Raw genomic sequence first — 20,454 nt, 5'->3', positions numbered from 1 at the left:
TAACAGGATTAGGCTGATGGAGCTGACCTGTTGTATTAATGAGCCCTGAGGGCCAGATCTTCCCCAGCTGCTAGCAGAAGCTGAAAGTGAAGTTGTGGAGGCTAAAGGGAGTTACCCTCCTCTTCCTTTCTACTCCTTTCTGTCAGCCACCCCATCAGAGCCCTGAGCTTCTTATTGTGGTGCCAAGGTACTCTGTTAGGGTTGCAGACTTAGCCCTGGGATCCCAGTCAGCTGGATTCTTACCACAGGTCTCAGTGCAGTGGGTGGGAGAGAGAGCTTCTGTGTCCTCTGAAGACTTCTTCTCTACACTACTGCTAGACTGGATTAAGCTGACTGAGCTGATCTGCAAGAGCTAGATGTACCTTAAGGACAAAACCTCCAGAGGCAGAGGCCCAAGATGGAGGAGTGGTAGCTGAATGTTGTGACCAGAGTGCCCTCTTCTCTGCCCCTCTCCTCCAGTTGGCGTCCCTGCCAACTGTGGTCAGAGCCCTGAGCCTCGAGTAGCTGTGGTAGCAAGGCACTCCCTCAGAGCTGGAGTCCTTGCCCCAAGATCCCAGCAAATGCCCAAGTCGCGAGCACAGTAGGTGGGGGGAAGGGTCCTGGAACCTCTCTTCTTTCTTTTCTTTAAACTCCAGAATTCAAGTTTCTCCATGTACCTTTTAAACTTAATCAAGCAGGAGGGTTCCCCAGCTTGGTCCTATTGTTATTGTATTTGATTTTGTGTCCCCTTCGAAGTATTTTGCTTTTAATTAGTGTTGAAGGGTTTTCACAGAGAACTCAACTTTTGCTGCTTCTAAGGCACCATCTTGACTCCACACTCACCACCTTTTCTATAACATTCTAATCCAAATGTTAAGTTCCCTCACATAGGAATAAAGATGAATTAAGTTAAGTTCTACTTAATATACTCCCTGATCCCCAAGTAAACGAAATTCCATCAAGACCCCATTTCCCCCTGAAGATGAGAAAGAAAGACCACAGGCCTCCACAAAGGCTTGCCTCTTCTGTTTCCTCAGCAGTCAAATTCATAGATGGAGTTGGACTGGATAATCTTAAACATTCTTGTCTACTTTATATGTAAATATCATGTGTTCACAATTTCTTAACTAATCCCTTTTGGAACATCTACTATCTTCACTAATTGTGTGGGATGAAATTAGTGCATTATTCCTCAATATACATTGATTAGTATTAGTAATCAACTTCCTATAGAAAAAGTGAAGTTAGGTACCCTCCACTAGGAGATATCAATCTCTCTTTTTGAAGAGTAAAAGAAGCCTCTCCCCAAGCAGATAGATAGATAGATAGATAGATAGATAGATAGATAGATAGATAGATAGATAGATAGATAGATAGCTTTGATATTCTTCTCAAATGTGGCTCAGAGACCCTCCCCCTTCTTCTATTCCCAGGGGAAGAAGTTTAGAAGCCACCTAATTCCTATGAGAGAAATCTCAAAACTAACAAGTTATAATCTTGACTACATGTCCCAAGAAATGTTTCAGCCTAAATTGTTACAATCTGATAAATCCTTGGACAGGCCTAAAATTGACTCAACTAAAAACAAGCTAACCTAAGAAATATTCCCATACACTTGGAAACATCAGAAGTGTTGGGAAAGGACTGAGGAGGATAGAAGGAGGGCAGAATAAGATAGATGATAAGTACAGATAGCACTGTGTTAGATCCCTATAAAATCTGAGTAAACCTAGGTATTGATGCCCACTGTTTCTGAGATCTCTGACTGTGGATCCACTCTCTCTCCCTCACCCTTGCCCCTACCCACCCCGCCATGAGGATATTGGCTATGTTTGGTCAGTATTGCCTCACCCTTTCTCCGTTATGAGTAAACTACCTGTGTCCAACTGGTATTGCCTCAACCTTACCCTCCACACACACTTTGTGAGTATGCTGCCTAGGCCTAGACAGTGTTCTTTACTGTATGCCCCTTCTCCCCCCACGCCTCTGAATAAAGCCACGTCAACTCTGCAAGAATCAAGTCTCATATCTGCTCATTAGAGTGATTTTGTGGAGTATAAGCCCCACTCCCATTTTACTCCACACACTGACTATATTTGCCTGTTATTCAAATTTTATAATAATTTTAATTACCGAATTTCTTTTTTTCCCATTCCCTCCCTCAGCCTATCCAAATATAGTAAACTCCTAACAGTGTCAACAGAAGAGCCGAGTAACAGGATGCCATATAGTAAGTCTTCCCCTACCCCCTCAAAAAAACCCTTCTACAAATATACCTAGAAAATGCATATAATCCTGATTAGGGGAATCCAAAAAAGTCATAACGGGCCATTTTTGCAGCCTAGGTTGACACAAGGAGACAGAAAGGACTGGAGACTGAGTATAGACAGGAGAACTGAAGTAAAAAGAAACAGAAATAAAAGAAGTTAAGGCAGTGGCTGCACTGAGATCCTACAAATTTAGGAATGAATACATACCTAGGGCAATAAAGGCCCACCCAACCCCACTGTTTCCTCTGCAATAGGTCAGGACATTTCCTTTGTGATTGTCGGTTTAGGGGCCAAGTCTTTAATCAATCAAATAGAACCAATAGATTCTCTAATGGAAATGGGTGGAGACAGAACGGATATGGTTATAATAATAGCAGATATCCCCAATTCCAAAGGCAGGAACTGTCAAATTGCTTCAACCACAATTGCTGTCAAGGATCCCAACAACCCCCATATCTCTACAGCATTCAGGAATTTATCAAGAATAATGCTAGACTTAAGTATTCCTAGGTGACAATAGCTGGTTGCCAGAAACCAGAGCAAAAAGGTGCAATGGCTTTATAAAGGTGTACCCATAAATGCAAAGAAATTGGAACCACAAGACAAAAGGAATTGGAAAATGGGGAAAGTGATAACAACAAGAAACTACAAAATAACACCATTGAAATTAATAATGAAAGTATAGAGGAAAAGCAAATAGCAACATCAATAGTAGGAAACGTAAAAGAAATAACTACCTATAATAAACATAGTAACTAGTGAGCAAGAAAACAATGAATCCAAAATAATAGTAGCAAGTATGAACAATGATCCAAGACTAGCTGAAGGAAACTGTGAGAGAAATAATAAAAAGTCCTGGGATGGCAAAAGCAAGACAAATTCCTGGAAGTACAAAGAAGTGAAAGCTAACAAGGAGATAGCCTTGGATAATCAGGGGACAGACATAGATTTTCCAGATCCAGCTGTATTAGCCCCAGTGATAGAGACATTCTCACCACCAAATAACACTGAACCACACATATGACTGAATGTGGGGGACCAAGTCTATGATCTTCTTGACACTGGCACTAATAAGTCAGTGTTACAAACTCCTCCTGATGACTGCAGGGGGTTATAAAAATTCCCAGACCCTACTTTATGAGGTTGGGTTAAGACCATTCCCCATTGGGACCATTCTCCATTTGGGCAGTGAAGGTACTTGATCAGGAATGTGAGAACTCTACTTCACCATACTGAAGCATACCTTAGGGGAAGATAAAGTTGTAAACTCTTTGCTGAACAATGAAAAGTACTTAAACCCATACTTATAGTAAGACAAAAAGTTCTTAAGCTATGCCTGTTTTTGGATATAATACAAAAGGGTGCTAAGTACCTATAAAGGTCAGGCAACTTGTGAACTTACAAGGAGCAAAGAGGTGAGAACTTACTCAGAGATTCTAGTCTACTCAGGTGCGAATTACTCAAAAGATTAGTCTTCTTAGGTGTGAACTAAGAATGGTCTGTCCTTTGAAAAACGTCTACTGTGATTGGTAGATGGGAGAACTTGGGGGGGTGACATAGGAGAAAATTCCCTTTATAAGGAGATGAAAATCTGAGAGCAGAAAAGAGTCTCTTGAGACAGTCTGTTGAAGACAGTCTGAGGGAGGCTGACTCTGGCTGGAACTCCCTCTGAGAAGACTCTGTCCCTTCGTGGTCGCCATAAACTGTAATGATTAAAATTGTGGAAGACTTAAGTTGTAGTGATTAAAATAGTTGGTTGTCATAAACTGTATTAGATATAAGCGTGGATGAGTAAATTGTGACCTCAGAAAATATGGTTTCAAGACAGTGTCTTGTTTTAAAATCGCCTGGCGACCACCTTATATATTTGATTTTAAAACAAGACACTGTTTTGAAACCATATCTTCTGCGGTCACAATTTACTCATCCACGCTTATATCTAATACAGTTTATGACAACCAACTATTTTAATCACTACAATTTAAGTCTTCCACTATTTTAATCATTACAAGGGTCAATGGAAGTGGTTGTAGAGAATAGCCAAATTACAGCCCAAAATGGTATCTTTGGGTCTCTTGTCTGTTGATCATACATTTATTCTCATGCCTTCCTGCCCAATGAACCTAATGGGTAGGGATCTACTGTGTAAACTACAAGCAATGATTCAGTGTACACCCCCTGGAGACATATCACTCCATCTTCAGAGGCATCTTTGAAAGTCTTTCTAATGCTTTTCTTAGAGTCAGTAGAGGCTGAAGGAGACACAGGGTTTGTCTATCCAATACCTGAAGACACAACTGAAGGTCTATGGTCTACTTCTTCTACAGATGTAGGGTTATTAAAATAAGCAACTCTGGTCAGGGTGAGAACTAAAGGGGGACCTCCATCATGCATTCCACAATACAAACTGAGTAAAGAAGCAATAGAAGATATCAGACCAATCATCAAATCCTTAATACAGCAAGGGATAATAATACCAATATTCTCAGAATCTAATACACCAATCCTTCCAATAAAAAAAGCAAAACTAGATAAAAATGGTAGACCAGTCTACAGAGTCATCCAAGATTTAAGGGCTGTAAATGACCATATAATAAAATTTCATCCAGTGGAACTAAGTCCAGCAACAATTATCTCCTCTATTCTAAGTCATACTAGATATTTTACTGTAGTGGACTTATGTTCAGCTTTTTTTCTCTATCCCAATTCAAGAAGAGTCTCAAAATATTTTTGCATTCACCTGGGAGGAGTCACAATTTAAATGGACCCATCTGGCCCAAGGTTTCTCCAAAAGCCCTTCTGTCTTCTCCCAAATCTTAAAGATCTCAAAACAATAAAATTTAGGGAGAGCAAGCTAGTGCATTTTGTGGACAACATTCTCCTAGTGTCCCCTAATGCAAAAGTTTGTCTAAGGGACAGTAAATTTCTACTATGTGAGCTTTATAAGCAAGGACATTAGATTTCTAAGGCAAAACTATAGTGTGTTTGCCAAGGGTTGAGTATTTAGGGTTTGTTCTGTTGGGAGATTCTAGAAACATTACCCAGAAAAGAATTGCAGGTATCCAAAAGCTGAGTGCACCAAAGAAAAAGAAGCAAATCAGCAATTCTTGGGACAACGGGATTCTTCTGTCAATGGATCCCTGGGTACAGTGAAATAACTAAGTATCTTACTGACGCAACAAGAAACTCAGAACCTGAATTTTTAAAGCTCAAACCTGAACATCTACAAAATATTGCAAGGTTTAAAGAATCTATTCTAGCAGCCCTAGCACTTGGTATCCCAGACCATTCTAAAGTTTTTCAGTTGTTTTTAAATGAAACCAGGGTAATAGCATCTGGAGTTCTAACAGACTCTGGAACAAAATTTCCATCCAATTGCCTATTATAGTTCTCAGTTAGATCCTATTGCAGCTGGCACAGTGCCATGTCTCAGAGGCATCACTGTGGTGGCAGTGTTAGTACAGAAAATAGCAGATTTAGTTTGGGGATCCCCATTAACAGTTTATTGTCCTAACCAAATTGAGTCACTTTAAAGGAAATATCATACACAAGCTTTTACGGATCAAAGATTTTCTAAGTATGAGATTATCCTTTTAAGTAATGAAAATATAGAATAAAAGAGGTTCAGTGTGTTCAATCCAGCTACACTGATATCCAATTTGCTAACGAATGGTGAGCCATTGCTGAACTAATTTTATATACCAATGGGTCTTCTTATATTTGCAATGGAATTCATTATATGGGAGCTGCAGTATTCACAGTTTGAAACTGTGGTTTGCATCATTGCCTAACAACATAAGTGCTAAGGGGACAGAGCTAATAGGATTAAAGGAAGCTTGTAACCTTGCTGAGGGCAAAATTGTAAATATCTACACACACTCTACATATGCATTCTCCATATGCCATGCAACAGGTGCAATATGGAAAAACTGTGGCTTTATAACGTCTGGGCAAAAGTAGATAGGCCATGCAGAAATTACTGCAGAATTGTTAGATGCTATCCAAAAGGTAAAGCATATGGCTATAATTCACTGCAGAGCACATGGTTTGGGGAAAGATTCAGTGTCTAAAGGGAATTACAGAGCCAATGTGATAGCCAAATATGCTGCTAGAAGAGCTCTAGCTTATGTTATGAAACTGCCCATCGTAGTCAGCTGATTTCAAGAAAGCTTATAAAGACTCTAAGATTCAGGCATGGCAAGAAAAATTTGGAGCAACAAAACTAAATGGCATATGGCTCTAAGACACTGGAAAGCCAATCTTACCAAAAGAGTTCTATTACCATATATGCAATGCAATCCATAGTAAAGGACATTTTGGCACCCAAGCCTTAGTAGATTCAATTAAAAGAACATGGGTAGCACCAGGAATCACCACAGTTGCAAATAAGAGCCTGTAATAGTTGTTCTATCTGTCAAAGATCCAATCAGGAAGCATTTAGAAAGAAAGGGTTAGGAGGAAGAACTTTAGCCTACTCTCCTTTTGAAAATTTGCAGGAAGACTACATAAATATGCCTAAAGCAGGGAAATACAAGTATTGCTTGGTATTGGTGGATAGGTTAACAAGATGGGCAGAGGCATTTCCAACTACAACAAATATAGCAGGGTTTGTAGTGAAGATATTGCTAAGGAAGATAATTCCTAGATATAGAACCCCAGTTACTATATACTCGGGCCAAGAATCGTATTTTATGAACCAGATATTGAAAAAGGTGTATGAAAATCTAGGAATAAAAGCAAGACTTCATGTGCTGTACCATCCTCAGCTCTGGACAAGTTGAGAGGTTAAACAGAGATAAAAACAATGGTGGGAAAGCTTTGTACAGAGACTCATTTAAAGTGGCCAGAAATACTTCCTTTAGCTTTATTTTACCTATGTACAAGGCCTCATGCAAATTTACATATTTCCCCTTATGAAATGTATGGACATCCACCTCTGCAAGCAAAAAGTTTCACAACTACTTATGTCTCGATGCTAGGAGGAGACATGCAGACAGCATCCTATATTACAGCTTTGCAAGACAGGATAAGAGAATTACATGATATGGGAGTAATAGTTCAATCTGTGCCATTGGAGTATTCTTTGCACAATATAAAACCAGAAGATTTAGTCTATATAAAGAACTTTGAAAAAACATCTGCAACACAAGAAAGTTGGGTCAGACCATTTATAGCCATATTAATATTACCTTTAGCAATAAAAATCTTAGAGAATCTTGGAATCATTGTTCGCTTGTCAAATTAGCACACAAAGAAAATAGAGATAGAAGGAGGAGAAGAAGAGATAGACAACAATTACATGAGAGCTGAGAAATTCAACTTGAGTCTGCAGGCAAAAAGTTCATAAGAGGACAAATCCAGTGCAAGAGGATGATGCAAGTGGACCAGAGAACAACATAAAAGCAGACCTTAGCAGTAGAAGGAGAAGCAGGCAGAAGAAGCTGACCTGATGTTGACAGAGTAGTAAAGACTGTACAGGAATCTACAAAGAAGACGAGCAGAGGAGGAAGAGACACAAGACTATGAGATAAATGTGTCCTTAAACACAGTGCATTTCCAAATTAGTTACATGCAACATCACATAGCTAAACAAGAACTGAAAGCAGAAGAATCATCAATAGGCAACATGAGAAGAGGAGGATTTGAAGTTTTGGTAAGTATACTTGCATGCAACAAGCACATAAAGGGATACATGTTTCACTAAATGTTATAAGATTCTATTAGCTACTATATCCATATAAATAAGTGGATATTTATGAAGTGGTTAATATAATAGTAAATTAAACATATTAGATTCAATAAGGTCTTACCTAAATAGAAGGTCTAATTGAGATATTCTACTTAGTTAATATCAGAGAGCATACCGGGATAATATGTAGAGATTCGGGTTCAGATTTACAGTACATATTACACACATACATATGCACATAGCTCTGCAATATATTTACATACTGGTAAAACAGGGAGAATATAATTGTAATATAGGGAATGTATATACAGGTAAATACATGCACATATGTATATATATACACACATATATATATGATTTTGTATAGTCTCTATGTATGTAACATATGTAAATTTAATGTCCATAGTTGCTACAATGCAGGAATTTTACAAATCTGTACATACATGTAAATATGCACACATGAAACATATAGCTATGCAGATACATGTAAATATATGTATAGGTTATGTAAAATAGGTATGTGCATAGTTAAAATGATTGGAAAACCTTAGATTCATAAGATAGAATATTTAGTTCGAAGTTCTCTGTAGACAGTTTTGGTTGTATGTAATAGCAAAAGCATTTAGCATAAAAAGAATTTGTTTTGAATCATTCAGTTTAGATTTTTTAAAATGCATTTTACATAAGTTTATTTTTAGTCAGATTGTGTTTTTTGTAAAAGCTTATGCTACATGTTATTTATTAAAATTTTTTCTATTTTTATACATTGCTATATTTTTAGACAAGATTGCTTTTTGCATTAGATTAGCATCATAGATTTTTGTTACAAACTGTTTTTTCAAAAGTTTTGTTTTTGCATTTTGACTTTTTAGATTTTATTGTATATTTTTATACTTCGCAGTTTGTATTTGTATTCAGATATTTTCTTGCTTGTGTTTTGGCAAACGTTCACACTTCATTTTATCTTTTTTAACAGTTTATTGTAAATCCCTTAGAGTAGGAAAGTTAAAATACAAAATAATTTTTATCAACGTAATTTTTGGTCTGTGCAAAGCAGGGAACTGTGAGAAAGAAAAAAGAAAGACTTTGCAAAAAGAAACTAAATGAGAGTTTACAAAGAGGGAATTTGTCACATGAACAGAACTTTTATAGTCTCTATTCTAGAGCCTGGGGAAGAGATAAGAACAGACAGAGGCCATTGGTTCCTGTCCTTCAAGGAGATTGGAGAGGTTACTTCCTGTGGCTTGGTCTCTCTGAGCCAAGTGGGAGTTGGCCTACCTGTTCCCAGGGGAGTCGAAGGTTCCTGCTTTCCCGTTATCCTGAGATCCTCTCAACCCTGTCTTCACATTGCCATTTTACCTGAGTTCCTGTGTTCCCGTGTCCTGAGTGTTTCCTGACTTCTGAAAAGAGAACTGCCAGAGCCCAGTAAACCTGTCCGTGAGGAAAAGACCTGCAGTCATTTTGGGCCTAGGCCTAAGAGGTTGAACTCACCAAGAGTTCAAACCCTTTCTTACTCTGACGACTATAACTTATCCAAACAGTATTTGGGAGGATTTGTTATATCAGAGAGCTATATAGTTGGGATCCTAGACAGAGGGAGTAGAAGTAGGGAGCCAGAAGACTTTGAAGATGGCTTCTTGTGAGGTCTTTAGGATCGGGGTGGGGGTGGAGGGGGTAAGACCCAGTATTTTTAGAGTAAGGGATACCTTTGTTTCAAATCCTCCTGGCTTCCTTCTTTGGATAATAATAAAACCTATCGTGATATTTTTTTTTAAACTATGGTCAGAGTCAGATAGTGTTCTGGGCCTACAATCTCAGTGGTGTGTCAAACTGTGATATAACAAAGCTACAAACCTTTCCATCCATATTACCCACCTATTTCAATACTTTTTCCACCAATTCAGACAGTAACTCATCCATAACTTCTAATCCCATGTCATTCTTATACCCACTCCTTAAATCTCCCATATAGGACCAACTAACTCTGTTAATGTCTTGTAGATACTAGTACATCTGACTATTCTATATTCCCTTGTTCTTCTTACGTGAAAAACCCATTACTTTTTCTAATTATGTAATGATGTCTTTTATACATGCCATTTGTGGTTGTCATCAGTAATTGCTGCAGCCTCCTGCTAACCTTACCATGTTCTCTGGAATACTAATAAATGAGATTCTTCAAATATCAAGGTTTTCTATTATTCCAGCCATAAGGTATCAATGAGATAATACAAGTGTTCAAAAGAAAGACTTTAGAGATGGATAAAAGTTAGACTCGCTGTTTGCTAGGATCCCTTCCAACTTTGAGATGCCATGATTTTATGTTAGAGGCAACATTCTAAACCAGGACTCTTGATTCCAAGTCTGGTACTCTCTATACTTACAGTATACTCAAGGTTATCAAGAACCCTCAAAGAACCAGTCATTTTTCAGCACCAGTCTTTTTTTTTTAGCTCAAAATTTTACCTTTATTTTTAATGTTCAAGTATTACTGATTAGGCTTGCAAAACACTAAGCAACTATAGTCTCACTGTCCTTGTTAAGTGCAATCCATCTCTGGCTGGGAAGCATGTCCTTATATTTTCAGTCAGCAAAGAAATTCAAGTCCAATTTTTTGATACCAGTTTTGTCTTCTTTTCCCTTCTCATCTGCCAAATTCTACTTTTTTTACTTTGAAGGCATTGTACTTGATCATTAGGAGTAATATTATAAAAAGCATGTATGCCCCTAAGATCTTCAGTATATTTTCCAGGATAATATTCCCTAGATTTTTTATCAGTCCTGTTAAAAAAAAAAACTATTCAATCGATAGCAATCTAACACTAACACTACATTCTCTCTCTCTCTCTCTCTCTCTCTCTCTCTCTCTCTCTCTCTCTCTCTCTCTCTCTCTCTCTCTCTTCCCCTTCCCTCCCTTCCTCCCTCCCTTCTCCTTCTTAGTATCATTTCTAAGACAGAAGTGCAGCAAGGGTCAGCCAATTGAGGTTAAGTAACCTGCCCAGGGTCACATAGCTAGGAAGTACCTAAGGCCAGAGTTTAACCTCCTAGTTTACTTAGAAAATACTGCACATAATTTAACTTTCTGATTATTTGGAATTGCCAAGAACCAGGGTCATTAGTTCCTCCCATATAGAAGCAATAGAAGTATCTTATGTTTCCAAAATTATTATGCTGTCCACAAAATTCATATTCAGAATTATTATATGCTATTATAAATTATCCTATATCACTCATTATACTGATGTACAGGTAAAGGGCTACTTCCCCTTCAAAATAAGATCCATGGATCAATTTTTCCATCTAGGTCTTCCTTCTTTGGTTCTTGTTTAGCTGTCAGGAATTTGATGTTCACTACTTTGACACTACTCACTAATGACACATCATTGATCACCATAGGTCACCAGCTCCCTTCTTCACTTTCCTTCTTTCTTGTCCTTTGTTCTTCCTGTTGCTTCTCTTGCTCCTCAGCTTTTGCAAAAAGTGTTGGCCTTCTGGAGACACCAACAACCCTTTCCTTCCAGGGTGCAAGCCAGCCAATCATTAGGAGTTATGTTATTTATGATTTTTAGATAGTCTAGTTCTTCACACATATAATGTATTTCTAAATGTTGATAAGAAAATGAGTTCTGACTGTTCTTCTTACCCTCAAAATCCCACTTCCAGATCAGAAATCATGGTTCCTAAAAGCTGGAATCTATATAATTAAGGTTAGATAGTATTTACTAATAGACTTCCTAAAACTTGTGCTCTTTGTGACAAAAATCAACCCTGAGTACAAACAAAAATGTCAATGATAAGATAATTTAGCTAATGTAGAGGAGCACTTCTGTGATAGAGGAATAATCCAGGGGCTTTGGATAACAGAGGCTGGAAGAAATGCAAAGGTTTCCATCCACTGTGGAGGATGGGTTGAGAAGGCTTTTAATCCTGTGAATTTTAAAACTACTCCACCCTACTCAGACCTTACTTTAGAAGATTTGATTTAGCTATTTCCTGATTTGTAACAATGGAGATACTTTGTCTAACAGAATCAGGTCTTTAGGAACTCTACATTGCTTTACCCTACTTAGTTTAACAAGGTCAGGAATGTCTGCATCCACACTCAAGGATTAAGTATCTAAGAAGATGGCCTTCAACAGACATGTGCAGAAACAGCTAACAGACACCTGGGATGTCCTAAGTCAAGCTAAGCTAACATTGGTGCAGATGAGACGCAGGAAAGTGACGTAAAACCATCTATATAGTGCACGTCACTTCCTCTGTTTGGCCTTTTTTTCCCTGGAGAGGCGGCTCTGGCTGGCAGCATGCTAAGCATTCTGACATCTTGGCGTGGTGACAGCTATTTGTCTGGGTTTTGGCAGTGAGTTTGCCCTTGAGCTAATTCAGGTTCAGGCATCTTGGCTGAGCCCTCTTGGAGTTCAGGCTGATTCTTTCCTCTTTTACTCTCCAAAACCTCACCTTTCTAAAGCCTCTAATCTTCCCCCTGGCACAAGCCAGGCGGGAGAAATGCTACACCCTTTCCTTCTCCCTTTTTCTTAATTTCTTTCCACTATATTAATTAAATCACCATAAATTTCCAGCTGACTTGGGTATTTTTTTTTTATTTTGGAACATCTATAGTGACCAATAATTAATATAGTTTAGGTCACAAAGCTAAAATTATCCTTTACAATCCTGAGGGAAGAGGAGATTCCAGGAGGGGAAGCAGTTGATCTCTCTCTGAGACAGCAAAGGAGAAGGTCCTACTGGAGACTGGATCCTAAGCAAAAGCTATCATCCTTCACTGAACCTATTCATCATCTTCCCAAACCCCCAAAAAGTAATGGCAGAAGCCGGAAGAAAAGAAGCAGTACTAAAGAAGAAGATCCTTTCACACCCCTTTATACCCTGGATTTGAACATTGCTCTGCAGTGAAAAAAGCCAAGGCTGACCAATCTGAACCTCTCAGAGGCTTAGACTACCAAGCCTGAGTCTAAACTTTTCCAGAAGATCTAGAGAGATAGAGATCTCCCTCACCCTCTTTCTCCTAGACCCCAACCTGTCAGTCATCTTTCAGTTTTGCTCCTTGTCATTAATACCTTAGAATAAAAGTTGTTATCTACCTTTCAACTGACTATAGTGTGAGTAAAGGAAATAGTTACAGCTGAAAGGGGGAAGAGAACTGATTTCTCTCTTCTCCAAGGGAAGAAGTTCATCTTCAAGAATAGTCAATAAAGGGAAGTAAAAGGCAGGTTTAGTGATAAGACATAACTGGAGATGACTGACGGGGGGAATAATTGATCTCACCCTCCTACCTCCTGGGGCACATAACCAACTCCTCCTATCCATTGTTCTTACCTTGAGGGACGGAAGACTCCATTCTCTCTCTCTCTCCTCCTTAATATCCAAAACACCCTCTATTACACTTCTCCGTTGGGGGCCATCAAATCCATGCTGTCTGACACAGTTGCACATGGAAACCAGGGTTGCAAAGTGACCCCCTGGAAAGATGGAGACACCCACTCAGCCCCCCTCTATGTGACTTCCCCCACTAACATCCCTTACTATTGAAATTGCTATCATTATTGTTCTTTCCCTAGCTTCAGGAAAAATAATATAAGAGCAAAATACTTGTAGGATTAATACATATAAGCCACTTTTAATCCCCCCCAGAACATCACCAAAAGATCATATTTAAAGCATTAAACCCAAAGACTCTTATGTACCCACTTAGATATGACCCATTTTTCTAGACATAAAACTTCTGGCAAATCAGTGCTTGGAATTCCCCAACCTAAAACTGGACCATGTTGATTCTACCCTCTGACCCCGCACTTAGCAAAAGTGTTTTGTTGATTATCTTTTTTGGCTTCACTTTTGTTGTTAGGATCTATAGAAACACGTATGTTGAAAATGAAACTGTGTGCTAAGTAGATATGTAACCATAAGGGTATAAAAATAAAACCAAGCCCGAACCAGGTCAGAGCAGCTTCTTCCCACACCTGTGCAACAGTTCTGAAACACCCAAGCTGTCTCCCACTCCTCATTTCGCCTAAGTCGTCACATCTAATTAGGAGGAACTCTCAGCCTCACAGTCTGCTGGTCAGCTAATGAAACTTCTCTCTTAACTGCTATATGACATCACACAGTGATAGATTTGGAGTCAGAAAAGAACTTGCTAGATAATGTGACCCTTGGAAAATCACTTAACATCTCTGCCTCAGTTTCCTCATTTGTAAAATGGAAGTAACAAAAGCTATAGAGTACTTACTTTGTAATTCGAACTTTTTTTAAAAGATCAAATAAAAATGTATGTAAAGCATTTTGCAAACACCAAAGTGCTATATATGGTTGTAATTTCTATCATCATCATCACTATTATTATTATTATTATAACTTATGTGAGGCTAATCATTCCAAAATCATATATACTAAAATCTTAAGGAAAAGGATGGATGGTTCTCTTTATGAAATTCCTTACTGTGGATAATACTGATGAAATCTACTTCTAAAAAAGAGATTTTGATCTCTAAATTACACCGATAGAAAAAGATCTTTTTTTTTTTTAACCCATACCTTTCATCTTAGAATCAATACTGAGTATTGGTTCTAAGGCAGAAGAGTGGTATGGGTTAGGCAATGTGAGTTAAGTGACTTAGCCAGGGTCACACAGGAAGTGTCTGAGGTCACATTTGAACTCAGGACCTCCCATCTCTGAGCATGACTGTCAATCCACTGAGCCACCCAGCTGCCTCCTAGAAAAAGACTTCTGAATATAACTGCAGAGTTATTAGAACTAGTGGAAGTAAAGACAGCTTTCCTTTCCTCTACACGTAAGTTAAACCTCTACTATAATCTAAATTAGGTCTCACCTGGTTCATTTTCATGGAAGCCCATCATTTGGCCCTATCCTATAAGCAAAAGTCATAAATAGTATGAATTGGATAAATAAAAACCAAATCCCCAAATGACTCATAATATCTCGAAGTCATTTCACAGACACACTGAACAAGAAGGGTGACAAGATGAGAATCAAGAACTTCATAACAGAACACTTAACATCATCTGACTCCAAGATGAGTTAATGATAGCCAATATCTCATATGCACCCAAGATAAAGGATCAAATAAGATGAGCTACTCAGAGAACAAAAAAGTCTCATAAGCTTCTCATGTATCTCTAGATTCATCACAACTATAATATGAAGGTCTCCTTTTTGAACCTTCTACGTTTAATTCCTCAAATTCTCATTTCTCAGCCAGTACTTTATTGTCAAAAACCAGAGCACATTTTCCAGAAACTAGCCAGAACTCAAAATTATTCCTCCCCTTATCCAACACTCACACAAAGAACAGAGTTCTGTCTATTGAATCAAGCAATATTATGCACAGGCAATGCCACAAGTCTTTAATTGAGAATACATATGTGTGTTTGTGTTTCTATTTATTTTCAGTCAGTGGTGTCAATAAAAGTTTGTTAAATTTCCAACATAAGCATTTACACCTCAGGAAATCAGCATACACTACACACTACATCTTAATGTACAATTTTATTGATTGCCTAGATTTAAGACTGTGATATAAAATGTTAATAAAGAAGATTAAAATGAAAAGTGTGCTTTATGTCATTAAACATACAGATAAGATTAAAAAAATGGACCCCAAAAGAGGTCAATGAGGAATGAATGACTTGTACAAGGTCATTCAGAGGAAATGAATAGTAAAGTCAGGAATGGAACAGAGATGTCCTGTCTTTCAATCCCATGGTCCATGACAATAGATCAGGCTCTGCTTCCAGGACACCTTCAAAGACTACAGTAGTGGCTCAAAGGTCCCACAGATTAATATCATGTTAGTTTTAATATGCCTTAGTATTAGTAGAATTTTGGAATTAAATTTTATTTTTTAAATCAACAAAAATCTACTTTATTTTTCCCTCATCCCAAATCCTCTCCCATTGAAAATAATAAAGCCCCAGTCAAAGGACATGTACTACGTGTATGTGTATACAGATGTATATGTATAAATATGCACACCCATAAATATCTCAGTCTACACTGTTTTTCACCTCTATCAAGAGGTTGGGAGCATATTTCATTATTGGTTCTCTGATATGATGGTTTGTTATTATGATGATCAGGGCTCCTAAGTCTTTCAGAGTTATTTGTCTTTATCCTTTTGTTGTCATATAAATTGTTCTCTGGGTTCTATTTACGTAAATCTGAAATTGTTCCCATAAGTCTTACCAGGTTTCTCTGAAACCATTCCCTTCATCATTTATTTCATAATAGCATTCTATCACTTTATATATCATAATTTATTCTGTCATTCCCCAATTTACAGATATCTCCTCAGATTCCCATTCTTTACCGCCTCAAAAAGAGCTGTAGGTATTTTCATACCTTCTTAGACTTTGTTTTGTACCTTTTTAGACTTAGTCCCACCTTCTCCTTCTCCCCTTTCCTTTCTATTTTCCTGTGGAATGAAATGTATTTCCATACCCCTCTGTTTATGTGTTCCTCCCTCTTTTCACTAGTTTACATAAAAGTGAACCACTCCTCTCCCACTTCTTCTTTGTCCCTATAGACTTCTCCTTGGACACCCTGATTATGCAAGATAATTTTTCTATTCTTCCTTTTCCTCTTCAATTGTGTTTCTCTTCCCTGTAAACCTCAAAATTTCTTAGACTTATAAATGTTGGAAATTTCACCATTGGGAAATTTCATACTTGAAAAATTTCCTATTGATAGTGGGAACTCTATTGGAATGTGAAATTATTCCTGACTGTAAGACTATACCCTTTACCTTCTACAATATTACATTCCAAGCTCTCTGTTCCTTTATAGTATAATAATGGATGCTGAACTGTATGTGATCCTAACTATGGCTCTTTGGTACTTGAATTCTCTTTTTGGATGTTTATGGACTATAATGTTCCTGGGAGTTTTTATTTTTGGGTTTTTTTTCCTAAGGATGACTGAAAAATGTTTTCTATTTCTACTCTGTCCTCTGGTTCTAAGAGATCTGGGCATTTTTATTTTAAGATTTCTAGAAATATGATGTGTAGGCTTTTTTTTTTTGGTTGTTGGTCATGATTTTCAAAAGGTCCAATGACTTTGGGTTTTTTTCCTCAATCTGTTTTCCAAGTCCTCCTAACTGATCTTCCTTCTTCCATTCTCTCCTATTTGCAATCCATTCTCCAAAGAGCTGCCCAAGTGATTTCCTTAAATAACAGACCTCATTATTACCCCTCCTCTAACAACTCTATTAACTCCCTATTGCCTCTAAAATCAACTATAAACCCCTTAGTTTGGCACTTAAAGTCCTTTACAACTTTGCCCTATTTTACCTTTACAGCTCCATTAGACACTTTCCGTGACCCCATGGGAAATGATCAGAAACTCTACAACAGGGGTCCCCAAACTTTTTACAAAGGGGGCCAGTTCACTGTCCCTCAAGACCATTGGAGGGTCGAACTATAAAAAAAACAAAACAAAAAAAACTGTGAACAAATCTGTATATCGCCATCTGGGATAGCAGAGGCTGCAGTACTGGCTGTGATGGGCCTGTCACACCTTGCATAGGATCATCACTGCCACCACTATATCGGGCAGCAATATACACAGTGTGGAATCCCCTCCCTCAGATCACTGCTCACCATGCTGATCTCTTCTATTGTGTAGCCACATAATCCTTTGTGTAGTACTTCATTCTCATTCAGTTACTCTCAGAACAAGGCAACATGCAAAGGATTAAAGTAGTACTGTACATGAGTGATTTCACACTTTGCGGCACTGCCACATACAATGCTCCTCTCACTGACCACCAATGAAAGATGTGCCCCTTCCAGAAGCGCAGTGGGAGCCAGATAAATGGACACAGGGGACCGCATGTGGCCCGCAGGCTGTAGTTTGGGGACCCCTGCTCTACAACATAAGAGTATAAATGGCCTATAGGAGCCCAACCTTGGTTATCAGCAGGTTTCAGCAATTCAGATGCTACCAGGGGAAAAGTTGGAGCAAGGACCCTAGCTGCAGACCAATGAAGAAAACAACTAGAGCAGGAGATGTGGGCTAGGGGAGGTTATTTCAGCCAATAGCTTTACCTTCACAGAAGAGCTCTCTAAGACAGGCTTATGGCCAGTAGCCTATAGTCACTGGAGTTATATAGAGGAAGGAAGGGAATTCATTAGATGACTCTTGGATAACCCTTCTCTGCAATTCCCCTCCTACTTTTCAATAGATCGTCCCTGAAAACTCCCTACTAATTATTAGCTGGTACCAAGCTATTTACACTATGCTGAAAACGAACTTATTCTGTTCCTGTCTAATAATGGAGCTTACCCTTCCAATTTCACTCTGTGACCTAAAAAATATTTGCAGCTTCATTCTATTTCTTTTAAAAAGCTGACAGCAGAATTTACATCAAATTTACATTCAGTGCCACAACTAGAATGTTTCAAACCTGGGGCAAACTTCACAAAATATGACTGGGATAAGCAAATTGATGATGGCCATCAAATTAAGACAAATTGAGCTGAGGGGGACTGGGGTAACTAGAGGCCTTAGAACACAGCAAGTTGTCCCTGAAGACCTCACATGAGGGATAGCTTCCTATTTTACCTAATCAATCTTGCTCTTTGGTGCTAAATGCAACTGTTTCCGTGCTGCTGAAGTGTACAAATGTTATCGCTGCTCTCTAAAATTCAGTATTCTTAGCACCAGATCCATGACCTCATTAAGAGTTAGTAGGGAGGCGGAGTCAAGATGGCAGCTTAGCAAGCAGCAAAAGTTCAGACCTCAGAAAACCCTTCCTTGCAGATTACAAACTGAATGCTCCTAGGGCACCAAAATTCAAACTGAACAACAGGACAGAGGCAAGGAACCTTCCTGGACTCAAATCAAAAGGTACGCCCCCCAAAAGCCGGAATCCGAGAATACTCGGGTCTAAGGGGAAGGCAGAGCGAAGGTCCCAGGACCCCTCCTCCACAACCTAGAGGGCTAAGCCCCCAGCAGCAGTGGGAACCTCTGAGCGGGCAAAGGTTCAGGTTTGGAGGGTCTACCTTGTGATCAGCTGGGCACCGGGCTCGGAGAGTCCAGCATGGACAGTGGGGAGGAAGCCAGGGGGAGACCGGGGCAGTGGCTGGGTCCCTCCATCTGGCTCCAGTCACACCGTTGCCTCGGGGCACATCCAGACCAATCCAGTTGAACATAATCCCATTAGGACTCCTCAGAGCTCAGGGAGGCGGGCAAAGGCACTGGGGAACCTTGCGGACAGTAGAGAAGCAGCTGGAGAGAACTGGCGGCACAGCCTTCCAGGAGTCTTCGGCCTCAGAGCACATACAGCCCAACCAAGTTGAACTTAATCCGATAAAAAGCCTCCAGAGGACAGGGAAGCTAACATTCCTCCCCTAGAGACTGTACCAAGAGATCTGACAAAGCTCCAAGAGGGGAGCCACAAAACAAAAAAAAATTGAGAGGAGCAAGAGCACAGACAAATACGGGGAGCAAAGAAGGGGTAAACTCAAGCAAACAACAGAAAAAGAAGAAAGAAATGACAATACACAGCTTCTGCACAGGTAATGAGCAAAGAGGGAACAAAACAGAGGGGGAGGGATCAGCAAAGAAAAAATCAGAAATCCCAGCAAATTGGATATAGGCTTTGGAAGAACTCAAAATGCAATTCAAAACACAATTAAGAGAGGCTGAACACAATTGGGAAAAGAACTTAAAAACTAAGATAAGTCATCTGGAAACAGAGGCACTTGAACTAAAACAAGAAAATAGTGTCTTGAAAGCCAAAATCAACCAGCTGGAAAATGAGGCAAAGGAGATGAAAGATGAGGCAAAGCAGATGAAAGATGAGGTGAAGAAGAAGAAAGATGAGCTCCAAAGAAAATCAGACCAAAAGGAAAAGGACGACCAAAAAACTAAGGATGAAATTCAGTCTTAAAGAACCAGAACACAACAACTAGAATCAAGTGACCTCACAAGGCAGCAGGACACTATAAAACAAAACCAAATGAATGAAAAAATTGAGGAAAATATGAAGCATCTCATTCACAAAACAGAGGATTTAGAAAATCGTTCAAGGAGAGACAATTTAAGAATCATTGGCCTAACAGAAGACCATGACAAAAGAAAAAGCCTGGACATTATATTACAGGAAATTATTAAATAAAACTGCCCCGATATCCTAGAACAAGAGGGAAAAGTGGAGATTGATAGAATCCACAGATCACCTCCTCTACTTAATCCCCAACTGACAACACCCAGGAATGTTATAGCCAAATTCAAGAACTATCAGACCAAAGAAAAGATATTACAAGCTGCCAAGAAGAAGTCATTCAGATACCAAGGAACCACAGTGAGGATAACTCAGGACCTGGCTGCATCCACACTGAAAAAAAGAAAGGCATGGAATATGATATTCCAGAAAGCAAGGGAACTAGGACTTCAAACAAGAATCAACTACCCAGCAAAACTGACTATATTCTTACAGGGGGTCATTCAACAAAATAGAAGAATTTTAAGAATTC

The 20,454-nt window shown here is 38.9% G+C and overlaps 1 protein-coding gene across 2 annotated transcripts in view; it reads right to left on the bottom strand.

Annotated features, from left to right (window-relative positions):
- The window catches only part of PDZD8 (PDZ domain containing 8), a 158,145-nt gene that overhangs the window by 114,204 nt on the left and 23,487 nt on the right, over positions 1–20,454 (bottom strand). Inside the window, exon 2 of one of the 2 annotated variants that reach the window (XM_007478927.3) lies at positions 9,298–9,369. The exons of the other annotated variant lie outside the window; for it this stretch is intronic. Within the exon in view, the coding sequence (XP_007478989.1) occupies positions 9,298–9,369 (72 nt within the window). The remainder of the gene's footprint in view (positions 1–9,297; positions 9,370–20,454) is intronic. 2 annotated transcript variants of the gene reach the window in all.

Source organism: Monodelphis domestica, chromosome 1 (genome assembly GCF_027887165.1).
Source record: "Monodelphis domestica isolate mMonDom1 chromosome 1, mMonDom1.pri, whole genome shotgun sequence".
Classification (NCBI taxonomy): Eukaryota; Metazoa; Chordata; class Mammalia; order Didelphimorphia; family Didelphidae; genus Monodelphis; species Monodelphis domestica.
Note: the sequence above shows the minus strand (reverse complement) of the source record. Positions and strands in the feature narration are given on the sequence as shown.